Raw genomic sequence first — 26,321 nt, forward strand, 5'->3', positions numbered from 1 at the left:
AACACTATGTTGTTATCAATACTTGGGTAAAAATAAATGCAAGAAAATAAAACACAACGTTTTGCTTGAAGTCCTTTATTTAAATTTGCTGACAAATAGAGGCAATGTACAATACAAACCTCAAACTTAAGTGTTCTTTGATCACTTGACCAATTTATTCTCACAGAAGGCATTGATATTTTTAGGGCAGAGCCAACTTCAAAATGGGGAACATGAACGTTCATAAAGCTTTTTGGGCTGTTTGTGTTCTCAGGAATCATGTTTCAGATTATGAAAGATCTCTGCTGCCAAATAAACGCATAGCGCGATGATTTAAATGCAAATGTATGCAACTTTGACTTTTCAAACCAACTTTTAAAAGAAACAAAGATGACTGTAAAAACACATCTTAAAGTAAGATCTGTATTGTACCAACTGTGTTGGTCTGTACCAACATTAATACTGAACTTTAGAGATTCTGCGTCATGTACCAAACTTTGAGAAGGATTGCAGCATTACCAGCATTTCTATAACAGCATAATGTCTGCACTGGCATTAGCATACCATGCCATCAACGTTTTAAATTTAGGGGCACCTGTTAAAACAAATCCAAATAAAAAGTTAGCATTTCTGCCCCCATGGATAAAAAGCTGCAGAGAACTAAATTGCAGGGTTGGTAACCTACAACACTGGGCTACCAAACGCATTACACTTCTGGTAACCTTGCTTTCTTTTGGGATTCTCTGTTTATAAAATAATTTGATTTAACGTACAGAGTACATCAAATCCATGACGTGCTTCTGTTAAGTGCAATCATGTGCCTTTCAATTGCCGTTGTCAGGGGAGCTAGGCCAGGGCTCAGAGCTGCGCCTGCTCAGGGTGGGGCGCCACATGCTCCACGGGTTGTACGTCCGACTCATCTCGGTGGTAGCTGGCGGCGACGGGGCAGGACTGTTGACCAGATCAGTCAGAGTTGTTGAGTTGGTCGTTGGAGGAAAAGGGTGTAAGGCTGAATCCGCGCTTGTTGACCAAATGGAGCTGCCAAAGGGTGTGGTAGCAGACCAGGGATTGCGGGTGTTTCCCAGGAGTGACTAAAAATAACAAACCAAAGAGAAGCTTCACAATAGTATCCTGAGCAGGAAGAGTATCTGTGAGCTACATTAAAAACAAATAAAGGCTCTTACTGCGGTTGGGGCAGTCGGTGAGCTGGAGCTCCTGGGCCAGGAGTGCAGAGGGTCACTGCTTGGTATGTCCCAGATGGAAGAGGGTACAGTGGTGAACTCAGGCCAGCTCTGCTGAGGCTCTGACGACTTTGGGAGATTCATTCCACTGAAAACTAAAAACAACACACATGCACACACAATTCAGTTTGAATGCAGCCAGTCAACCATGAACTGTTACACCTGTTGTTCTACATTCTTCTGTTTGTTTGTCTGTAAATCTGTGAGCCACACGGGTCACCTCCTGTCAGGTTGAAGGAATTGTTGGGTCCAAAAGCAGAGAACGAGTTGGCAGAGTGGAAGTTTGGAGTACTGGCTGTGTCAATGGGACTCCATAATCCAGAGCTATGAGAGAAAAGAATATCAACAGAATATTAAATTGGGATTGGATCTTGATGTCGTGTCTGGATGTAAATCTGGTCATTTTCTCACATTACCTGTCAGAGCTGTCACTTTCCACCGATGTCATGTGTGACAGAATCTTTCCTTGGCTGTCGGTTTTACTTGGGCCAGAGCCGCCTGACGAGGACAGAAAACATCAGTTTTCTCCCGTAAACAAACCACCATAAGAACAATGTGAGAACTTTGAAAGTGTTGCTTCATTTCTATACCTGGGCTTTTATCATAACCAGCAGCTACGGCAGCAAAGGTGGGGTTTCCATTTTTGCCTGGGAGTGGAGTAGCTGTTGACAATTTATTTCCTGGGGCCTTCTTTTGGTTTCCCTCGCTGCAAAAAAGTCAGAAAATTGTGATTACTTTTTGGTCTAGTTAAAAAATACAGTGTACCAAATTAGCATGCTTTATTATAATAACAAATGCTATAATTATCTTTATGTATGTGGACTCTTCAGCAGAGTGAGGATGGACTACATACAATCATTCCTGATTTACTTTCATTTAGCTGGAGAAAGTTTTGGCACTTGATTCCTGGTCATACATTAGATTGCCGAAGTTACTGCACATTCGAGTGGATACCTGTTACTGTTGAGTACGCTGCTGTAGGTGCCTCGGGACAGTAAGCTGGGGGAGGTCGGTGGAGGGGAGCAGGTCCCGGCTGTGAAGGATCTCTTCAGGAAAGGGTCTGCGTTTATTGTCTGGAGGGAGATCTGCTGGAGACTATCTGCTTCTGCGTGTGGAGAAGAGGAGAAAATCAGGTCTTTACGAGGCTGATCAGTGAGTGTTTGAAATAGGACACACACTGGACGTGACAGGATGGTTTTCGGTTCTTGACTTACGGACGCTGTTTTTGGAAAGTGGTACATCCCACTCTGGAGACGCAAACTCCTTCTCCCCCTCAGAGCTGCTGCTGTGGCCCAGCTCCGGCACTGATCCGCCGGACAACAATTTGGCAAACAGAGAGGGACGCCCGTCTTCCAGCTTCCCGTCGACTGCCAAAACAAACATGTCACAAACACATCTGGTATTGAAGCAAAGGGCAAAGTGAAAACAGTGAAGAAACTCACATCTCTGTTTCTGCACAGGTCTTGTCTTTGGGATGTTGGTGAGAGGGTAGAGAGCTTTGGATGTGAAGCTCTTGCGTTGTTTGTTCTCCAGCGGTGTTACATATGGCAGCTCCAGAGAACTGAGAACAAAACAGATTTGTCAAAAAAGGATAAATGAAAGGGATAAACAAAAGATGATAGATGATGATCACCTGCGTTGAAATAAACAGACCTGGATTTTTCTGCTTGGTTCTCTTTCTTTGTGGTTACTTGTTTCTTGGTTTTGGGTTTGTTTAAGAAATTTGAAGGTTCTTCTTTCACTTTTCCTGTAGTTACTGTCCTTCCTTTCTTTTTCACCGGTTCCTGGAAGAAACAATGAGAAAATATCAAATTAACAGCATTCTAATTATTATCTAGTAATTTCCATAGTCGTAGATGCCAGAGCTGCTTAAGTCTTTTGGACCAAGTCTGAGTCAAATCTCGAGTCTTTAGAGGGCTAATCCAAGTCCAAGTGTTAAGTCTTTGAGACAAGTCAAGAAGCAAAAATTACAACAGCACGATGACCAAATCCAAACTGGGCATTTAACGTTTAGCTACAAATAATGAATCAAAGCATCTGAATGTGTCAAAACGAAGGTGCAAAAAGCCTCCGTGACGAGTTCCTGTCTGTATCTACACGCCACTGCTCCTGGGTTTGACATCTGTTCTCAGTCAAGTCGAGTGTTCAGACATTCAGGTCTCAAGTAAGTCAAGTCTCACAGCAGACGAGTCCAGGTCTCCAGTCTTATTTCAGCGCACCTCTTTGATGTTTGTCTCCACATCTGGATTGGAGGTCTCTGTAGTGGTGGAGGAGCTGTCGTCGTTGTCAGCCAGGTTATCTTTCAGCTCGTCTCCCTGAATCTTTACTGTCAATTTTTTCTCTTTCTCTTCCTTCTTCCTCTGGGCTTTTGTTTTGCCCCGCAGCTTCCCTTTGGATTCCAACACTGAAACAATATCAACACATACGTCAAAGACCCGTAAATGACTAGAGGCCTCCTGCCTTTCTACTCTCCTTTGAACAAATGTGGATACCTTTGTTTTGTATTGACTGAGAGCTCTGGTCCTGAGTCTCGCCACTGAGTGACTCTGGACGGTCGAGGTCGTTGTCCATGGCTCCTATCAGGTTGGCGTACTCTGCGTCCTCAGGACCGAGGCCCCTGTGTGGCACCGATGACCCGGCTAAACTTTGACTCTGGAGGTCCAGCTGTTTGGTACTCCGAGCCTTCCGGTTAGTTAGCTGGCAGGCAGCTGGAGGGCCTTCTTGGCCCGAGGTTGTACTTCCTTTGGTCAGCTGGGAGGAAGTAGCTTGCATAGATGGGCGGCTGTAGCCGATCCTGGACCTCTTATCTTGGCTGTCTGAGTCGGATAAGGTGCGGCTGTTTCCCTGTCGGCCTCCAACCCGTGCTGCTCCGTTACTGGACGCATATACTCCTCTGGAGTTCTGGGGTGGGTCGCCGTAATCGTTCAACCTGAATGGTGAAAGAAAAGTCACTGAATATGCTGCATCTCTCTTCTGCAGTTACATTTCTTTTTAACTTTCTTTGGAACCTTTAATTACTATATCATGTGGTATTACCGTTCATTTAATTTTGTAATTGATGTCCTCTGAAATTCAAGCTACTGGAAGTGACTATCTCTTAAATGTTTCCTTAAATCTGAGTTTGTTGTGACACCAGTTAAGTTAAACAAATGTACAAACTGCTATAAATGCAATACTTGATCCCAGGGGCTGACACACTAATCTGCCTTCATGGAAGTGGCGACATCGAAAGCTCACAGATTAAATGCTGTGTTGCTTTGCATCGTTTCATGTCTTCTCTTAAAAGTTGCACTACAACAAGCTTCTGAAGAAGACTACAGAAGACAACAAGATCTGCAACGATCCATTGACAATCGATAAATTGTTGCTAAACTATAAAATGCTAAAAATGTGATGGTTCCAGCTTCTTACATTTGAGGGTTAGCTTATTTTCCTTGTCTTATGTTACAGTAAACCGATAAATATCTTTGGGTTTTGGACTGTTGGTCAGACAAAACGATTTGAAGACGTCACCTTGGGCTCTCAGAACTTATCATGGTCATTTTTCATTAGGTTTGACAGATCAAATGATCTATCAATTAATCGAGAAAAATAAACAAAAATGAAAATAATTATTAGTTGCAGCCCTAAAGACAAGAAAACAAATAACATTTTTCATACCACTGTGAGGTTATTAAATAGTCTCTTTACATATAAATAAAATATGTCTGATAACATTTTTAAAATGGCACTGCTGCTGTGCTTCTGAAATAAAAGGAAAATGAATGAAATCACTTCTTCACCTGGCTCAGCAGTCAATCAGGTAGTTCTCACTCACCCAAAGATTAAAACATGCAAAGTTGCCTGAATGGACAGTGATAAGGGCCAATTAACGGCTACAGTACCAGACACTGTGGGCAGTGGTTAGACACAGATACTTAACCACAGCCCAACTGTCTCCCCTGTGTCAGAGCCCTTTCAACGTCCACTCACATTGGACATTATTTCAACAACAGACAAACTTGGGCTGCAGAATAGATTCAATGGTGACGTGGCGCTCAAAAATCTTGATTATTTTGTTTTAAATATCAGATTGATCTCTCTTCTTGATCGACAGATCGACACTTTCGGCATGTTGATGATAACATGTGGTTTGATCAACATGTAACTCAAGACTTTTTCCCCCCGTTATACTTACTTTGAATCACTGTGAATTTGCACAATTTCCCTGAGATTAAATGGTCTCCCAGTCTCCAAGGTGGAGTTGGATTCCACTGACACACGTCTCCTGAAAGGCTCCCATATGCTCTGAGCCTCCAGGAAGGCTGTGCCGATCACCAACAGAAACATGAAACTGAAGAGACAAAAGCAAAGCGCGTGTGAGCGGTTAGTTGGGTTGAAATACAAAATGAAATGCAACAGAGGGGTGTTTTATTGCTGATGCTACACTGCAGCACAGAGCGATACTCACCTCATAATGACAGACACTATGATGTAGAGCTCCAGCTCCCAGCTCGGCCTGGGCAGGGTCTCTGCACATGCAGCTAACATGTGGTAGGGCAAGGAGGCGTTCAGGACAAACACAAACTCGGAGCCTCCACATGTCACCAATTTCAGCTCCCGGATCACTCGAGATGAAGTGAAGTCGGGTGTAAACCTGTAAGGACAGGAAGGAAGTGTCTTTAAAAAGGCTGTTCGGAACAACAACCTCACTACTCCGCATCTGAAATCAGCCTGTGGACCATCGGTGTTGCCACAAAGCAGGACTCCTAATTCCAGCCATAGGCCAGTGGCTAATTGGAGGACCTGGGAGTTATCTTTGTGATTCAGTAATCTATGAGCCATTTAGATGCGTCACCATGTATTCATTTTGTAAATGAGCATAACGGACTAAATCGACTCCTTGAATGATCTGACCAGTGACAGTGAGTGTGTCCTTTACTGACTGGCAGACAAACAACTGTAAAAACTGGAGGGAGGAACAAACGGGAGGAAGTGTACATCTTTCCAATAGGATGTTTACTCCGTCTCAGCTGATGGTCGGGACTGATGAGGGCACATTTACAGTACATGCACATATGAATTAAGGTCAAATGTTAATGTCCTAGCCTATCAAGTAGCCAGTGTTTAGTAAATATGAGTTCAAGGATTTTTTTCCCCAGTAATGTTATGATAGCAGGGAGGAGTACAGGTGCAGTGAATGACATGAATAATGGCCACATTCCATTCAGGCGTGCCAGTTCCAGAGCCGTGATGCATGCTGGCTAACTGGATTTGGTTTACTACCGGTGACACTGTAAATAGAACAAAGCCTTGCTCTTAGTTCCAACCGTGCTCTTCCTGCTATTGACAAGTCAAAATGTCTGCCGTAACAAAAGGTGGACGTCATCACAGAAGACATTTTGACATGTCACAGTACGAAAAAAGCTCAGGCATAGCTAATAACATTAATAATGATTTCATTATCATTATATTATTAGAGATTTTGGTGGGCCTGTTCCAAAGTCCTGGTGTTTCTGGCTCACCGAGACACTTGTATGTAACGAGCCATCATTAATGTTATTACTTTCAGTTTGGCTTGTCACAGTAGGTAAACCACAGGTGTAACATTAATAATGGCTCTGTTCTACTCCATGTCCCAGTAAGTCATGACAGCATGACAGTAAGCCAGCACGCACAGTACCAGGACCCTGAAACTGAAGCTGCTAAATGGAATTGAGCCATCATTCATCTTATTTACACCTGTGCTTTTCATACTGTGACATGTCAAAATGTCTTAATGGGCCTGTAATGTGAGGTAACCAAACTACGCGTACCAACGAGAATGATTAAGGTTTAAATTGTCCGACTCTAGCAGGTGCGAGCAAATGGGCTGTTCTCACCCACACAGGTCTGAGATGAACGCTAAACGCCTGTAGGCTGTACCACGGCTGTGTGTTTAAAACAGGGCACTCAAGGTGAATAGCTTAAAGTAGAGTAGACCCTAAATCTAGTTGCATCTGTAAAGCACTCAACAGTCAAATATCAACACAGTGGTCTCTCTCTTTCTCTCTGGAAACCAGCAGGATACAGTTTTAACACTCATCAGTCAGAATACTTGGTTGGGGAAGATCAACTTGCATTCACCTACAACCACTACAGTGCCTTTGATTGGCTATTGCATTAGAATTTATAGCTAAAAACATGTTAACGTATACCCCCAGTAGAGCTGGTGTCACTCTGAATTTTGAGTAAAAATGTCCAGACTTGAATATTAGAGGTTTCCCGGCTAACATTTGAGTGTTTTTTTTGAATGTGCAAATGGATAAAAAGTGTTCATCTAACAGGCAAATATGTGGCCATTTTGAGGATGGACTTGAACTTTAAGAGCTGAAGAAAAATGAGACCTGAGGGGAGCAAGCAGAGGCTGCAGAGAGACAGGGAGCCAATTCATCCTCTTACTGAAGGCTTACTCAGCCAGAGAGGCTGAGGACAAGTATTAATAGAGCTTGTGGGTGATGGGGAGAACACACACACAACACACACAAGTTTCAATGCAGGGCCCATACTCTTATGCTGACCTGGTCCTCAAACTGCAGGTCCAAATCAGACTCAGCAAAATACACATGGACAAAGAGAAATAACCCGTCTGTCTACTTACAGAATGATGAGGTCTTTTGAAGCATTTGGCTTAAGTGCAAATTCTTGACAGTTGAGAACTTTGAATCCATATCCTTCACACGCTTGTCCGTTGATTTCTGCGGATCTGATGGTGATCGGGAGCAAGCCTGTGTTCTCTACTCTGAAGGTTCTTTTGAGAGTGAAGTTTGGCTCCTTGACTTTTGTCTCTGGAATGAATGAAGGGGTAATAATTAATGTACACTGAACATATTGCAAAAGAGACGGAAAAGTGTATTATTATTTAGTTTTTATAACGTATCTATCTGTGTCTATCTTTGTCTGTGTCTGATGTGTGAATGAGCAACCAAAATGTGTTGGGAAACTGCGGAGAACAATGTGGGAGTGTGTCAGAAGTATGCATGGGCTTTAATTCCTTTCATTCTTTTGGCTTACACCAAAAGATATTGACTGAAATAAGTTGAAGACTAATGAGACATCAGAGTGTTTGTATAATAAAGTGCACCTATTCCTGGAAAATGGCCTGAGATTCTGCTAATATACTGCATGACATTCTGGGTGTGCAGAAGCTTGTTATAGAAATCTAGAGATCTGGTGTAACTACGTCAGTAAGATGTCATGTAAAATGTGGAAGTAACCATTTACATGATAATGAAGCAAAGTTACAATGAAATTAGCCGTTGTTCTCCCTGATTTATATGATCCCTGATCAGTTCAACCACAGAATAATCTGTGTGTGTGTGTGTGTTTGTGTTAGTTTATGGATAGGTGTTAGCTTGCTAGCTGTCACTGCTAACTGTTAACTGTGGTAACTCAACTGCTGAAGTGTTTTAATGTTATTTGTCTTCTGGAGCGGGGCAGTCTTGCTTTGGATAGAGCCCTGGAAAATACAGAAGGACTGCAGTCTTGTGATCTGGCCATGTATTAAATCACATCTGATACATCTGAAATGGCAAGTGTAAATAGGGCCATGGCCACACTGATCCGGACCGCAGAAACACAAACTCACTCTCTGTGCAGTCTTTCAGCAGGGCCTCAGTCATCTTGAACCTCAGCGAGCTGCCTTGTCCCGGAGGCTTCCCCGCAACCTTCAGGCTCTCCGTTGTACCTCGGCCGTGAAGTACGATTGTGTCGATCACAGTCAAGTTATTCCTAAACAGATTCCCAATGAAGCACACAACTTCAGAAGAGAAACACACATTTACTAATGTGGGGCTGTTTGGTTTGTTACATTTAAAAACTGGACATTACCTGACTATGAGGAGGGAGGAGACACTGTGGTTGCTGATGGGAGTGAACCTCACACTGAATGATTTGACTTCTCCGGGCAGCAGGAGGAGGTTGTAGACAAAGGGTCTGGTTGATCCCTCTACGAACCCTGTACTGCTCTTCATTAGGGATGTCTGCCGAACAAAACAGAGGGCCTTTTAGAGACAAACAGCTTCCACATGCTGCATCCGCCATGGACAAGAGGACTGTGATTAGCAATTATATGCCAAACAGCTGATTCTCCAGATTCCTTCTGCAGCACTCACTTGATTTCTGTGAACTTGGAACTCTAAGGTGCTTGTGTCGATGTTGATGTTGGACAAATTTCCTAATGGCAACCTGGGAAATAAAATCAGTGAAGATCCATGTCAGAGTAAGACGAGGGGGTAAATAACAAGAGCGTGCGAAGGTTGTGGAGATGTCTCACCTGTCAGCCAGCTTTCCAGAAAACACTGAGGGGTTGGGTAACAGGGCCAAGGGGAGAACTTGGACGTAGACGAGGACGTCGGCAGGATTCTGCAGAATCACCTCCTCATCCTGCAGAATGATGCAGAAAGATTCCCCCACCTCAATGTCAAACGCTTAACTTAAACAACACCTTCAAACTTTCTCGCGTGTGAGGCGGATTGTTTCTACTCACAGAGGAGCTGTTTGTGTTCGTCAGGGGGAACATAATTCGTTGTGAGGAGTTGACCAGCGAGGGCCAGGTCAAGTGCGCCGTTATTTTAGCTTGCACGTTTTTCTGAAGGTCCGTGTTGACTTCAAAGACAGCTTCAATCCTTTGGTAAGAAAAGAAAACATCTTGTGACGTTCTGTAAATAGCCCATCGGTGTGGAACAACTAATTTAACAGTATAATTAGATCACCCAAGCCCAAAGATCACTGAATCCGAACTCCTAATATGCTTACTTGTGGCCCGAGCGCTCCTTTAGCTCTTTCCAGCGTCTGAGGAGTTTCTGGTGGAGATCCACATCAGGGTCCCAGATATCCTCCTGTAACGCCAGCCCATGAGGCTTGGACTCGGCTGTGAAAGAAAAACATATATCTTTTTTTTAAATTCTGACTCTTTGTTTTGTGAGATTTAAATGTTACACACACTGAGAAAATAAACTTACATTTAAGCACAAATGGCAGCCCCACATAACAGTGATCACCACACTGTAAGCTGGCGTCAAAATAAATATTTGCCACCTGAAAAAGAAAAAGATGGAGGAAAGAAAATAAGTTTGTGTTTATAAAGGACACTTATGGCTCGCGAGTGTCGCTCAGTGAGATGAGGGGCTACCTTAGATTTACGCCTCGGCTCCAGCTCGTCTTTGTTGTTGCGGAGCCGTTTGTAATAGAAACGTATATCTTCTGTCAGGGAGCGGATGTGCTGTAGCCTCACTTTCTGGGTGAAAGAGCTCTGTATGCTGAAGCTTTGATGAACAACTTTCCCCTGAAGAAGAGCACACACATACAGACATGTCAAGAGCCATAACACCTAAGATATTTCACAGAAAGTGCTTATGACACCCAGTTGTAGGACAGGTGTGAAATCTTACGCATGAACAGATCTTAATGTTACTTACGGGAAATGAAGGTGGTAAAATGATGTGTTTGGGAGAGCTGTTTAATGTACCCACTGCAATGAGAGCTTTCACTGGGATGGTTAATATCTGAGGGGAAAGAAAAGAAATCATCATTCACCATTACACTGAATGCTGGCTGTGCATTTCAGAATCAAAAATACTTTATTTCTTTGAAAGAACGCAAATAAACAGCAGGTTTGACTGGTTACCTACCTCATAATCTGTAGTTATGTGTATGGCTCCATCGTACATGCCCTCCAGTGCCTTGGCCACAAGTGTCACTCTGAATACTGCATAATAGCCAGATGCTAATATCACCTTCGTGGAGACAAACACATGTTTTAATGCAAGAAAGCTCACGGTGCTCAGGCTGCAGATTCTGCAGAGGCTGAGCTGTAAAGCACCAATTTTGTGAACTTGAAATGAATATATATATTTGATGTGCTCTAAATATATAATATCAAAATCACCCTTTGAAATATTTCTTTTTATAACAGGTGTTTTGAAGATTCTTTCTCATAACGAGAATTAATTTTCTGCTTGGAATAACAAGGTTCTGTCCGGTAAATCATAACAAAATGCAAGACAGTAGACAGTTTAGTCTCTGTTTTAATACACAAAGTCAATGCATTAATTACTGAAGCGAGTTATGGTGTAAGATGTCTGGCCACAAACAACAATTCAGCAACATACTTGGACACTAGTAGGGCTTAGACACTAAAACGAAACATTTTCAATGACAGTTTTGAACTGACAAAACATGTCTACCAAATGTCGTGTCGTGATGATCAGAACATAAAGCCAAAGGCAGCTGTGGAGGTCTTACTGTTTTGTGATGGGAGGCTGAAGTGTTCTGCAGCTCTCGCAGGCGACTCAGGGCCACTGTTGTGTTTCCTTTCTCTGTCTTCAGAAGCTCCATGGACAGACTGTCTCCTGTGACCAGCCAGGACTTGATCTCCAGCTGGAGGACAGAAAGGACAAAAGTGTTATGCCTTACACAATGGACATATCACAACATTTTGGACTACAGCAAGCAGGTTCCTCCCATTATTTGGCAAAATATCTAGAAAATCTGGCCCTGGTTACTGTAGCAACACATGAAGTGTGCTGCATGATCTCACCTCTATGGGATTACTGTTGACCACCACAAAAACGATGTTGCTCGTGTCTGTTGCACTGCGAACACCAAAGTCCAGGAGGTTCTCCTTCAGACTGGGAGGCAGGACCAGTGGCTGTTCGCACAAAGCAACAAAAAACACACACCACGTTACACAGACACATACCAACAACATCTACTCTGTCCTACAAAGGTAAAACGCAGAAACTACATATTTGGTCAAAATGTATTTAAGACCTGAATCTAACATTTGTTTTACTGTACGGAAACTTTTTATGCCATAACAATGTAAGCTTTCTGTAAAGTAACTACAAAACAGAGCAAAAAAACAAGCCCAACCACAGTAAATGCGCTCTGGTTGTTTATTCACAGTAACAAGCTGAATTGTGGCCTCTCGAAGACACCGCCACACTTCCTGCTCTCTGACACAGAGAAAGAGCCAGCTGGACAGCTAAAGCAAGAGAGCTATAACAAGTAAAAGATAGCTGGTGAAATAGCCACGGCCAGCCTCATCCAAAGCTAAAACTAAATGTACCTATTGATGTTGATTACTGATACCTGTAAATAACTAATATCCCTTCTGATGAACTGAGAGAGTAATTCAGTTTGTAATCCCACATAACTAAATGAGGCAGCAGTTAAATCCAATCATGAGCTCCAGCTAAACCTAGATAAATAATCCTAATAAAAGGTAACTAGCTTAGCAGATCTTAGCTGCCATTTCAGTTTGGGACTATAGTTGAATTCATGCAATTTGGTGTGGTTAAGATCAATCATTTCTTTGGGTAAAATAATCCCCATAAACGTACATCAAGTTAAGCTATTACAACCTTTCTATCTGTTATGCAGTTTGCCAACTAGCCGGAAGAATTTGAGCCCTTTTTTTTCTCAACTTCACTGCTTCAGTAGTTAATGCTCTCTGCCTTTGTAGGGCAGCTATGTATGAAGAATACAGACTGTCAATGTAATGAACACTAGGATGGAAGAATGAAATGAAAGTAAATGACCTACATACGAAGACAATCTTTTTTTCTAAATAATCAGTATGTCCAGTGTGTACCTCCAAGAAGCCTGTGTAGGCCCGGACAGGCAGATGAAACTTTGATGCATTTGTGATGAGCAGGATATTGCTGTCTATGTGAATGGAAGGTCGCACGGGCCGGAAGAGGAGGGAGAAGATGTAACGCGACTCATGCGCCGGGATAACGATGGGTGCACTGAAGTTCTGCACCTAAAATAAAAACAGAAAAGGTGATGTTACGTTGATTGATATAACACTTCACAATCAGAATGACCTCTGTTAACCTGGTGACACTCACATTAAACATGGTTTTGGCCTCTTCGGGCAGGGACACATTGTGTATCCGGATGGCAAAGCTGAAGGCGTTCGTGAGGAAGATGGGTCTGTCCACTGGGTCGACGGGGCTGTCCCTGATGTGGAACAACGTCGCTGTGTGGTCAAAGCCCAGGTAGCTGCCAGAAGAGATGACAAACCAGAAAAACCTCAACTTATAGGAACATTTTTCTTCCCTATAACACATAAAGCCACTCACTCTCCATGTATATCCACAGAATAACTCACCCTTCTAATACTTCTGCCTGGTATGGGATTTCAAGCTTGGAGTAACTCTTTTCTTTCGCTTTAACGGTTATTTTGCCAGAGAACTGATATGGTCTTCTCGCTTTTGAGGCTGCAATGAAAGAATAAGATTGAAACAGCAGATAAGTGCACTGCAAGAGGATACAAGGCCCCACAAGAGGAAGTGGTGCAATTTCTAAACCAAAAAGGGTGACAAATTGCAAGAATAAGGACATGACATAAAACTCTTAAAAGGTAAAGAACCAACGGATCATTACTAACAAACAGTCAATGTGCATTATATAAGACACACACAAGGGGAAAAGATATTGACTTCTGATTCCTTTATTTCATTTCCACCCAAGTATATGAATACACCTAAAATAGAGGTAAAATTAAGGAATTATTACAAGGAAGTTGATCTAAAACACATTGTAATCTCAAAAAAACGCATCTGTACTTCTTGTGAAGATGATGAAGTTGAAGATTTTCAACTTCCCAGCCATTGATCGTATGTCACAAGCTGTTTGCAACAAACTTTCCTCAAAGAGAGTTGTTTCTGTTATTTAGCCTACCCTCAATTATAGAAATGGGGTTGACAAAATAATAGAAACACCCGTCAACACAAACTACATCCTCCAAAATGATCATACAGTTGAATCAACACCTCTGCAGGACACTTTCAGCAAAAACTGAACATTATAACCTTCATGAAGGGAGGATTTGTTACAGGACTGTTGTGTTAGACTGCATTAGTTTTAGCTTGGTGTACCGAGTGTATATTTCAACAGGAAAAGTGTCAAACATTACCACTTAAAAAAACACTACTTACCATCAAAACTAATACTTGCAACTTTGGTATATCTGCTCTCTCCAGCTTTCAGTGTGACTGCTTTGAAATCTATGGTGACTGCTTCATTTGAGGGTGTTGTACGCACACTCTGTAAAGCAGACATACAGGGACGGGGTTACAGGAGGGTCAAGATAACCGTTTAAGCATTTTAAAACAGTCACTAAGGACACCTACTGTAATTGGAACATCTTTTGTTCCTGAATTTAAAAGGTGTAGATTCAGCAGTTTCGGACGATCTGTAAAACAAAGTAGTTGCAAAAGAGAACGGAGGGAGGGTGAGTGGAGCAGCACAGAGAACGATTGCTCAAGAAAAACTACAAGATGTCGCTTCTTTTGTAAGACTCCTTACCTTGTGACCGCAGCGTACCAAAGTCAAGCATCTCTGTGGAAGAGTATATACCAGGGGCTGCAAGACAAAGTGTAAAAACAGAAAAAATGTTTAGCTGACAGACAAAAGGACACAGAGTATTACAATAAATGTCCTCACAAGGGTAAGATAGCACACCTGATGTGACCTCCACCTCTACAGGGAGGATGATGAACTGGTCCTCATTGGGGGCGTTGGTTTTGATTCTGATGAAAGCTGTGTGGTTGTCTACGTCTCTGGACGAGAAGCTGGCTCTCATCACCCCCTTTGTCTCGAATGGAGGAATCTCCTGGAGGGAGAAGGGCAGCATGGGTGACAGTGACTTGACTCTGACTGACATTATCGTTCATCTTCAAGTCAAAATGAGACGCCACACAAACACGGAGACATGATACTAACCCATAGTTTCCCAGTGCCTCCCTGTTGACCTGTGGGAAGCTCTAGATGTAGATCCCCACCACTGGAGTACATCTCAACAACCTGGAGTAAGACATGGAGAAGGAACACACCCCATACATTAATTAAGCCGTTTCAAACATGTGCAAATGTAACCATTAGATATTCGAATGACTCTAAATTACCTGCAGTGGCTCACTGTACGGGTTGTGGATGTGTATTAGAGGTGAGAAGCTGCTGTTTACTGGGACTCGAGCCCCTATGAAGGGCCGCAGTCTGTAGGGGTTTGGGATGCCAACCCCAAAAACCTTCAGGACGGAAATGGAAAAGCAAAAATCAGCCACGTCTCTCCCAGCACTAATCGTTCAACTTGTAAAACTGAAGTACGGTTTATTTGGGTCTATACCTGGTATGTAAACACTCCATGATGCGACGTATTAATAAATAAAGTGTTTTCTACATTCCCAACTACTCGAGCGAGAAACACGACATCAAATGACGTGTTCCCTCCAGGTGGAATTATCTGTTGATGAAAACAAAATGGGCACCATGTCAGTGATGTGCAGTACACACAGAGATCTTAACACTCACTTCCACAACACCTGACCTACTACAGATACACTCTAACTTTAGCATTTGGTGGTGACTGTGATTGCAGGCGGGGGCAGTTAGTGGTTTTTGTCTCAACTTCCCCTGAATCCTTCCCCGTTAATTTATAGTAACATGATTCTCCAGAGAAAAATCTAACAGAGAAATACATTGTTGATTTATTGCAGTGGCAAAAATACAGAGAAATACAGCCTTAACCTTTGAGTGACCTAATGTTCTAGCATATTACCACAATGTACTTACTGGTACGCAAGGCTGTCTTGGGGCATATCAGCAAGTACAGCACTCTATGTGTCAGACTCTCTGACGCTCTAAAACTCTTAAAGTCCGGTGTCTGACCGTTTGCAAGTGTGATATTAGAAACCTCAGGAAGATTTTATTACAGAAATGTCCACCACATTTATAAAGACTAAAACGTCTTGTAGATAGAGGTTGTGCACTAATCTAACAGAACAGAACAGATCTTCTTGTGTCGTCTCTCCGCTGCTGCAGAACGATTGGTGTCAAAGGGCAGAGGAATTCAAAATACATTTTTAACATCTACTTCAGTGCGAGAAATTCGCTGCTCACAAAATAAAGGCTTGGTGGAAGCGCAGGCGATAAAAAAAGATAGAAGTATAATGGGAAACTTTAACCGGTGCATTATTCATTTATTAAGTTTGTCAGTCAGGAACCTTCTTCAAGTAGGAAACCGTATATAAGCGGTGCCATTGTCCTACTACATACTGAGGGTGTAGATTTGGTGCATATCCTGCATTTATATACACAACAATGTGCTTATCGCGCTTTCCATAACGATAGTATAACAAAGATAAAGAATAGAAATACTGTATAAATCTCTGCTGTGTTGTTAATGCACTAACCCTTCTTAAAATCATGTTTGGATTCCTTGACAGAGATGATAATCTTGTATTTGCATCTTTACTACAAAGAGCTCTGTGCTTTACCGCCTGTGCTTTACTTTTGACTGACTAACCCTAACCCTATTCAAAACGTCTTTACAGGAGAATACTAACTGCGACTAAAACTGTAACTGTGTGTAGCCTGAGAGATGAAACCAAAACCAAAAGAACAAAAACATTTATAAATAAATAAAAGACAAAAAAAAAAGGGGGACGACTTGTCCCGGCTTGTTGAGCTTACTGCTCTGAGCGCATGGTAATAATTGAAGGCGACCGAGATGAACACATCGACATTTTTAGAGAGACGGCTCCGGAAACATCTCTTAAATCTTCCAAATCTTTGGATAAACATTTCGCTTTGTCTTTCAGTTTCCAACTTTTACACGGGCAGTTGTGCTCAACGTCCCAGTTAAACTGAAAGTTAAATTATTGTAAAGTAAAATATACTCTGCATTGTATATTTTCGAGTATTAGTACACAGTACGAAGTTGGGACACAGCTAATAAACACTGACAATCACTTAGTAGGTTCTGATGCAAAACACGTGAGCCACTGGAACATGTGACCACAGCAGAGATCTCTGGGGATTGTAACTATAGATGGGCTAGAGGGCATAGAAGAATCCTAGTGTATAAACAGACGATCCATACGAGATAATAAACATAACATGTATGTGGCATTTATTAAAGAAAAACACCCATGTCATATCAGGTGTTCTTAGGACAGTAAATTAACTCCATGCCTTGGAGAAAGAAGAATTTGAGTAGTTTCAGTCCTTGCAGAACCAAAACATAACAATTCTTCAAACTGTAAACAACCTGCAACCCTGTATTTAAAATATTCATAGAAATCTGGTGGAACGTACAGGCAGACTCACTTATGTCAAATTATATTAATTACCACATAAAGCTACATCTCCCTGGAGATGTGATATTGTCTCCCCTAATGAAGAAAGAATTTATACGAACATATCCCGTGACAGAGGACTAGAGGCCTCAGGTTATCTTCACCAGCACACGGACTTCCCTCCTACTGAAGGTCTTTGTGAACTACATTCTCATGTCCTGAAGACAAGATTATTTTTATTCTCATCACTGCACATCAATGCCCTACACTTTGATCATCTACATATTGACTTTTTAAACAAAAGTTTGTCTTCAATCCTAGGATGGGATAAAGAGTTCTTTATCCTATTGACCGCATGCGTCTCAGTAACAAGGAAGTGCCCCAACGCTGTTATTTTGTCTTTTAACTCCCGGAAGTGGGAATGTGTTGCGTTGTGTAGGCGGACATTTGCTTCTCAGCAAATATCTACCAGTTTCACAATATAATGTACGGTGTTAAGAACCGACAGAGCTGGCAGAAAACGAGAGGCGTTCTACTACAACAGTCTGATGAGCTGTAAACGTAGAGGTTGGATCAGTTCTCCTGCACAGTGCTGGGATCAGCTGGTCATATTACTGTTATAATATTCATGGTGACAGGTCGGACTGTGCTGGTATTTGTGTTTATAATAACGTGATATGTTGTATTAGCACACGTCTTGAACAACAGTAGAGACTCATTTGGTTATAGCTACACTGGTACACTGCACAGTCCAGTTTTCCAGTGACATGGGCTTATTATTTAGTAACGAGTTCATTATTCCACATTATAATCAATAAAATATGTATCATATTGCATAGTAGGGTGAAAAGATGTGTTTTAATAAATGTTGATGAATCAGCTTCCAGATCAACAAAGAAAAACTGCTGATTTAGTGATTGTTTGGGAAGAATGCAAATAATGTTAATAACTTAACGTGCATCGTCGTACTGAAGTTAAACCTCAGCTACTGCAGTTAATGTCTTTTTAATCTGATATCTGCGTGGGTGTGTCAGGTCATATGACCTCCTCATAAGTGTGGACGTGTCCTCTCAACTCTGAGAAATATATAGCAGGCTGTGTGAACCAATCAGGACTGAGACTTTTTACTCGTGTTTACTGTAGCCGGCAATAGCAGCTTCAGGTTAAGAGACAAAACAGGAAATGGAACTGATGAAAAAATGTAGTCAGAATGAGGTCAACAGGAGGTCAACAATAGGTCAACATGAGGTCAACATGAGGTCAACAGGCCCTTCATTTCAGGGACTTTTCTCAGACATAGCAAGGCACAGAAAGAGTTTTTCTTCCTGTCTCTAAACAGTTGAGGGCTACAGTTCCCAGAGATCTTTGGTGTGGTCATGTTCTAATGACACGTGAGATTTGTGTCGGCACTTCCCACTTCATTGTCAATGTGTGTGTGTGTGTGTGTGTGTGTGTGTGTGTGCGCTGCTGTTTGCTGCTGATGCTTGAAGAAGGTCCTCTAGTACTCGAGTCTACTTGAGTTTAAAGCAAAAAAAAAAGGAAGCAAATGCCACCTGAGAGACAGGATAGAGACACATTGTGTTTGCTGATCGGTGTCGCTTGTTTACGATAATTATGCTTAAGTTATCACACTGATTCAAAAGACAGCCATGTGACCAAAGACCAAGGGAACAGTTCTTTTTCATCTATAACAGGACGATCAGCATTTCCAAAGTTCTTATTAAACAAGTATTAGACTTGTGGTGACTATTGGGTTTATGACAAAAATAAATCAATATTTACAAAGTGATTTTAAGTACTTACCCTATTCTGGAAAAAGGATGCGTGAAAATGTGCTGTTGTTGCTGATATTGATATCAAACTAATTTCTTCTGAGCTAGGATTGTGTAAATAAACTTTCTCCATTTTTGGCATTCCAACAGGCCTGTAAATAAAGAAAAGACACCTTTGTAAGAGTCAGTAAACAACAACGTATGAAACAGAAATGAAAAACTAGTTGTAGAAGAACATATGGATGTAACAACACAAGAGGACAGACAGGAGACTTGAAGAAGGGTCAACAGGTTTTGAGTGTCACAAGCATCAAGTTATTTTACAGAGCGTTCCAAATTAAAATGCCACTCTGTGTAACCACTCAACGAGGTGATTAATGATGCACTTCACATTCCTCTGGGTTACCATCTCCAAAATTGTTAATTTATTGTGAAAAGGACCATACAAGTGGTAGTGGCATGTTATAAGGCATTCATTGTATAAACTGCACTTTTCCTTACTGCCCGGAGCATACCATAAACTTTGATTTCCTACCTTCAAGGCAGCCTGTGGTTTCTTTCATTTAAATGTGGTATGAAAATCAACACTTGGGGAGTTCTTGTGATTCTCCCTGCTGGCAAACGTATAATCATGCAATGACGAAGCAACTTTGGCTAAAGATCGAAGTCCACTATATGTTCACTGTGATGGCTTACTTCAAGGTCAATTGAAACCTGAAAAATCACTTGTATGGTCCTTTAAACAACGTGGATAAAGAGGCAAGGCAGACGTTAACATGTCAATCTTATGCAGTGCATCTAAAGTTGAGCTTCTATCTGTGGGCTGATTTATTAAGACCTCTAATCCGACCCTGCCTTCGTTTCGAGTGCATTAGCGACGGGGTGAGAATTTCTCAAGGTTTCATTGTCATGCCCTCAAAACATTCACAGCTGATAAGTGGATTGTTTGTAGCAGCTCAGGGGAGGACAGGCTGAGACAGCTGGGTCTCTCGCTGTGAGTTGGTGTAGGGGGTACACCGCTCCTCTGAGAGCTACTGAATCGTTTGCACTCTGCACCCCTGGTACAGTAGGCTACACCTGAAGCTGGATCATACTACATGGGTGTGCACCTACTGTCAGAGTGGAATGTAATCTATTAAGCCTTGCCTAGGTCAAGCTAGTTGATGGTGCTGGAGTTAAAGAATGTGGTTTTGTTAAGTGACTTAAATGCTTCCTCAGCCATCCCTTTATTGTTGACAGGCTTGTAGTTTTATCCCTTCGTGTCAAGAAGAAAAAAAAGCAACCTAAAATTACTTATAGCAAGTGTGTTAAACTGTGCGAAATGTATTAAAAACACAGATCATACAAATGCAAAATAATAAATTAGTGGGAGAATACACTGAACACTCACTGTTCATGAAAGTCCAGCATTGGAGGTTCAAATCGTATAGGGCGGCAGTTCCCACGGTGCGGGGACGTGCTGCGAGAGACAGGAAGGTGTGACAGCAGCAACAGCAGGATAGGAAAAATAGCATCCATGTTTGTGTGCATTTCAAAAAGGATTGAGAGGCTAAACACAAGCACAGGCACAGCAGTCTGTGTCCAAGCTTTTTTAACAATGCATTAAGATGGCCATGGGACCTCTCCCGTCTGCAGCGCACTATATCCATACGTTAAGTCTCCGTGAAAATCCATAAAATTAAAAATAGAAATAAAAATAATCAAACTGACAAGAGAAAAGACCGATCTCTCTCTACTTGTCACCCTCAACGTGATATTTCTCTCACATGAAGGCAACGACTTTTGAGCATCGGTTCCACCCGCCTGGATTAAAGACAAAGGCATAACTCACCAAACCTGTTGAACAACAGGCGTATCTTAACAATAGACAAGGCCGTCCCCAAAGAGAGGCAACTCCTCTCCGGCGGCGGTGAACAGAACTAAGTAATGAGAGCCTTCATGTAAATCCCATGGAAAGAGTTCATCAGCGATACAGGCGTGATGAATGACCGAGCTTTTAAGTAATTTGATGGTTGAAAAAGCAAACACCTGAACGTCACATGCTCATTTTACCAAGAACCATTTGCGGAAAACTTGCAGGGAAAACACTATAGCCGAAATGTTTTATTGTCCTATCTTCTGCACCTGAATTGATGGGGTGGTACCAGACACCACCCACTAATACATCACTCACGTGTAATTACTCCAACATCACCCTGCAGTCAGACAATTTATCAGAGATCGTTTTCACCTTTTTACTACCAAGCCAACGTGTAGGGAAGCAGACAATGGCTGCAGCAGTGTGCTCCAATAGCAGAGCTCGCTAGAGACGGGATGGATTTCCATCCCCTGAGGCGCACAGTAATCCACACAGAGCCCCGACCCTGCAGTGTTCCTCCTGGATAATCTGTCATCTACAGCCTGTCCTCACTCACTCTCTCATTAATATAACAACTACTGACAAAATTCTTGTGGGACTAAGGATTCAAATGGATCCTGGCTGTGAATACTGTGCGGCCTTTCGCTCGGCGCTTCAGAGCTAATGTGTTGAATGTCAGTGTGTAATTGGAGGAGCCGGGGAGATCATGGGGAGGGCTGTGCCTCTTGGCCACATATCTGCATATGTCCAGTGTCAGGCTAACCTTAAGATAAGTGCATAAAAAAAAAAAAAAAAGTGACTCGTGGAAGTTCTCAATTCTCGTGGAAGTCACTGGTATGTTGACAACTTTCTTCACAAAAGAAGAGAACACGGAGTAATAGAGGGGAGATGATGATTAACAACAAAAAGATTTCCAAACACTGTACACACATGCACACACAATGAGGAAATGGGGAAGTTCAACATCCAAAAACCTGATTCAACACAGTCAAACAGAAAAATACCCTCCCCCCTAACTTGAGGGAGTGGTCATGCTATGCCTCTGCAAGATAACCCTTTTATGGATTAGAACATACTGTGCAAATAGTAAAGGCTCGCTGTATGCTACACCCAGACAAAACACACGTGTGCACGGTAAAGAGTACTGATGTTATGTGGCGGCCATGACACAAAAACATGACGTTTAAAAAGTCCACTGACTGACTTTTACACGTTTCCAGCTTTGGAAACAGTGTTTACTTGTTCGAGCAGTTCCACATAGCCATTTCCAGCTAGTCACACAGTTAATACTGCAAAACCAGTGCAGTATCCAAGCATTTTAGTGGACTCATTATACAGTTCTTAGACAAACACTACAGTTCTCACAGTGCCAAGATATAGGAGCCTGATGTCTGTCTGTGACTGACAATAGAAAGCCAACTCTAACTTCCCTAAAGCACTCGGCGACTGCGGTCTGCCCTGCTAGACTCAACTCTTCAAGTAGCCGTGGCAGGAGAGAGGCACACTATGGCGTGGTCGAACAGGTGACACAGGCCAAGCAGTTTCCCTGACGACTTGTGCCACTAACAGCACATGTTTCAGAGGGCTGAGGAGGTCGCAACAACAGTTCCTGCATCTCTCCGTCTTTAATTGATTTCATGCTTTTAAACCAAACTTGTTAGTTCGTATGGCTTCAAGCTGTGGTCTTGCCTTGTGGGCTCTGGCAGCTTGTGATGATGATGATGATGCTCACTAATACTTTGTAGCCAGTCAGATGCAATACAATTCCTACCTAGGTGTGTCAGCCTTGACAAAAGAACCTTTTTATACCTGCTCGTTCACATGACTGCAGTGACTGACTTAATTACTAATGCATTTACCTTGTAGCAACACTTCAGGCACCTACAAGGAGTTTTTCAACTGGTTAGGAAACAGTGTCAATTTAATACTGTTTCCTCTAAATATGCAAAAAAGACCACGGCTATTTCCATATAATTATTCCCTGCGAAATTAGATGAAACAAGTTACGGCATGAAGAGTCTAACGCAAGGGTGGCGTCACGTCTTTCTTTCACTTGCTAGCCAGATCAAAATCTCTACGACATGCGTGAAACACTACCACTTTTGGGCCACCAAAATCAACACAAAATGAAAGTTTCTTGTAGTTGCTTTAACAACAGAACTGAATCCAGGTACAGCATACATGCTTAATTTAGAAAAAGGTACAACAATAGCACCCGACTACACCCACATGGCATTTAACTACACAAAGATATATTTATTTGGCATGACAGTTAAAAACTTACCTTTGTTGATGATATAAACTAAAATCAATGTCAGACTCTGCCTGCAAAAAGAACAGAGACATAAGCAATTGTGTAAATGTGATTTAACTGAGACATTACATTATTACACTCAGAGGTAGGTCATTTGTAAACCAAGTAAACAGCCTTATTTCAACATTTTCCTGCTCTGTAATGGTGTAAATGTTTGTGTCTGTGGTGCGTAATAGTACACTTTTATTGGCAACAACAAAGGAGGAGGAAAAAAGTATTATCACTTACCTGTAAAAGGCTTCCCTCACCAAAATGTAAAACTTCTAGAATTGTGTCTGACTGAATGAATGCTGTAAAAAATAACAACAGGAAGACCTCGTAAGTATTATCACCATCACGGAAAAGGAGAACAACCTGTCTCTAATTTGAGCAGAGTCTTGAACATTTAACACATGAATACTAGAAGGAGAAAATATAGCAGAATAGGACATACCTAAAATAGATTAGCTAGCAGTAGTCATCCATTAGCAGTCATTATTATATCTTCCTGAACCACAAAGTTACATTACAAGTAAAGATAACTCCCTACTTGAACTTTAATCTCTTGTACTTACAGAGCAGACTTGAGACAAGAGAAAGATCAGGCTTGAGATCTGTGTTCACATTCTGCTCCACTTGGTATGGAAGTCTGGTGTACTACTCAGCATTTATTATGCTTTAACTCTACTGAGAAGCTTTTCACCTGACACCACCGATAACCCACAGCTTGGGCTTTGCAGATCGTGTTCACGGCACTCTTTTGGCATTGAAACCTGTTATGTTGGACGTGTATTGACAACTTAAAACTGCTGCATTTAATTACCTCCTGCTGACTATAAAGCCTGTTTTAGATTAAAATACCACAGCAAATCCAGGTTGATGTAATCACTTGATGCAATAACTCACAGTTTCATTTCCTTTTTAGATTTTGCTACTGACATTACACAAGTACATCGCTATTCTGACATAGGTGAGCATCTGGTCGGGGTTGGAGTGAATTTTTCTAAGTTTAAGTCACCTTTTTTGGTAAGAATAAATTGGAAAGAAATGACATTTCCTGCTGTACCTCACTTGAACACACTAGACTAAATAGGGGAAGCCATAGTGAAAGTTACACTGGACTAGAGCGCTGAACGCAAGTCTACAGAAAGTGAAATTTGGTGTTTTCTATCACTTTGAATCATCACCTCTCTTGTTATTCAGCATATGATTTAAAAAAAACTATCAAAACAACAAATGGGACAAAATCCAAATTCCCCTTCACAAAAATACTCTTTTGTTCTCAATCTGCCTAAAACATGTATTAACAGTGGGCCTACTGGTCACAACAGACGGTCCAGTGCAATTGCAGGTTTCTTAGTGATTGTCAAATTAAAAAGGAAGCAGGAAGTTTCATAATTTCTCTCCTTTAAAAATCACATGTCACTTCTCCTGGCAGGGGCCTGTGCAAATCTGTACAGATAGTTTGAATAGTGAAGCACAACTAGCAGTGATCTCGCTGACACTGACTTAGTGTGCTATGCTTGCAGTGTTGACGTTGGCAGAGGCATGACAGAGTGACTTCACAGCGTTTGCCAGAATGACCCATGCAATACTCCAAGTGCATCTCTTGTGAGATAAATGCTCGGATTGTGTCACAAGTGTATGGAAGCAATGTAAACAATTTATCAGCACCACACACGTTTCAAAGTTGGCACAGCTTGTCTCACAGCTGGTTGACTTGCCACTTGTGACCTGACATGATCTAGTAGACCTGACAGCTGGACTCCCCGGTCCGCTGGATAAATAACATGCGGCTGTCACTTGGGCCGTGGACTGATCCGTGCCGAGCTGGAGCGAGCCAAATCAAAAAAGCTCAGCCACGTTTACAAATAACAGTCACCTGACTGATTCAAACATTTCCTTTATTGAGTCCAGTATGAGGAAGTAATGCCAGGTAGCCTGCCAGCGACAGGGAGGCTATGTTTCCATTAATGTTGCCAATCTGACATCTCTTAACTATGCATTAAGATCAGACAGTAGCTGGTGTAAGCTAACATTAATACTAGCCGTGATGCTAGCAAGCTGTTCTTTCCGTGTCTGCCTTGTACTATTTTGTGTGTCTGTTAAGTAGAGCGTTAGCCTAACTTAGCCATATATGGAGGGGGTGACAACATGACAACAAGCTACCAACGAAGCTAACGTTTACTGTAACGTTTAAAGGCCACATATAGCTAACTAAAGGTAGCACTTTCATTCTGACCTAACGCTATCCATTGCACCAATTCAGTATCAGCCAGCTCCAATTTTTTTTCTAAATTAAATTCCGTTAATGACAAAAAGAGAAAAATACTATTTAGCAGTGTTTGAGGTATTAATGTTAGCAAGGTAGCGGGCTAGCTGTGACAAAGTTGGCCCGTAGAGGTAACCTCAACCCACACTTCGTAGAAATGTCTACGGAAGTTAGCGCTAGCTAATGCGGACGTAGCCAGCTAAGTTACAAACCTTGTTTATTGGCCCGCGTCGTGTGAATAAAAGCAATAAATAACATCCTCAATAATCCGATACATGGTGTTCTTGTCCTTGTGTGAGAGTGGCGAGGACTCGGGGCTCCTTCTCGACTCGCCATGCTGCAAATCTTTCTGTTACTAATAACAACCGAGCGAGTGTGCGGACATGCCCGTGTAAACCTCTGCTGACTCTGTCAATCATAGCCGTGAGGGGGGGAAAAAAACTCGAACTCAACTGAGCAGCGGCAGCTAACTACCGAGCAGGACGTCGGCCTCTCTTCTTCTTCTCTTCCTCTTCCGCTTCACGGGTGACGCGTCACGGGTTGCCGCGCGGCGGTGTGTACTGCGGCCTGCTGCCGCGGAGTGACCGGGGGTCTCCACCGGGGTCAACCGGACAGGAGACTTCACCTGTTTTTATTTGTTGCCCGCTTCATATTAGTGAAGGCTGTCTGAGTAACACTAGTAGGATAATTACTGGGTGCTTTAATCCCCCACTTCTACTGTCATTTTCACTGATAACTGGTAATTCTACTATTCCTTTATTAATTTTAATAGGTAAAAATATTAATTTGGGGATCTCTCC

The 26,321-nt window shown here is 42.1% G+C and overlaps 1 protein-coding gene across 1 annotated transcript; it reads right to left on the reverse strand.

Moving 5' to 3' along the window:
• Positions 1–59: 59 nt before the first annotated feature.
• On the reverse strand, positions 60–25,957 carry tmem131 (transmembrane protein 131). Its single transcript, XM_070908832.1, is given in 42 exon segments — positions 60–1,070; positions 1,164–1,315; positions 1,441–1,544; positions 1,637–1,718; positions 1,811–1,926; positions 2,175–2,325; positions 2,435–2,587; positions 2,663–2,781; positions 2,874–3,004; positions 3,440–3,624; positions 3,713–4,149; positions 5,398–5,553; positions 5,671–5,856; positions 7,840–8,026; positions 8,827–8,969; positions 9,069–9,220; positions 9,353–9,425; positions 9,514–9,623; positions 9,727–9,865; positions 9,996–10,110; positions 10,202–10,277; positions 10,372–10,524; positions 10,658–10,744; positions 10,871–10,975; positions 11,484–11,618; positions 11,779–11,889; positions 12,835–13,005; positions 13,094–13,247; positions 13,357–13,465; positions 14,186–14,294; positions 14,381–14,442; positions 14,556–14,612; positions 14,712–14,862; positions 14,973–15,053; positions 15,155–15,277; positions 15,376–15,492; positions 19,130–19,250; positions 20,489–20,557; positions 23,241–23,281; positions 23,499–23,560; positions 25,734–25,879; positions 25,881–25,957. Coding segments are annotated over 42 exon segments (5,424 nt in total). The 5' UTR covers positions 25,907–25,957; the 3' UTR covers positions 60–803.
• Positions 25,958–26,321: the final 364 nt, after the last annotated feature.

This window comes from Enoplosus armatus, chromosome 7, assembly GCF_043641665.1.
Source record: "Enoplosus armatus isolate fEnoArm2 chromosome 7, fEnoArm2.hap1, whole genome shotgun sequence".
NCBI classification, from domain to species: domain Eukaryota; kingdom Metazoa; phylum Chordata; class Actinopteri; order Centrarchiformes; family Enoplosidae; genus Enoplosus; species Enoplosus armatus.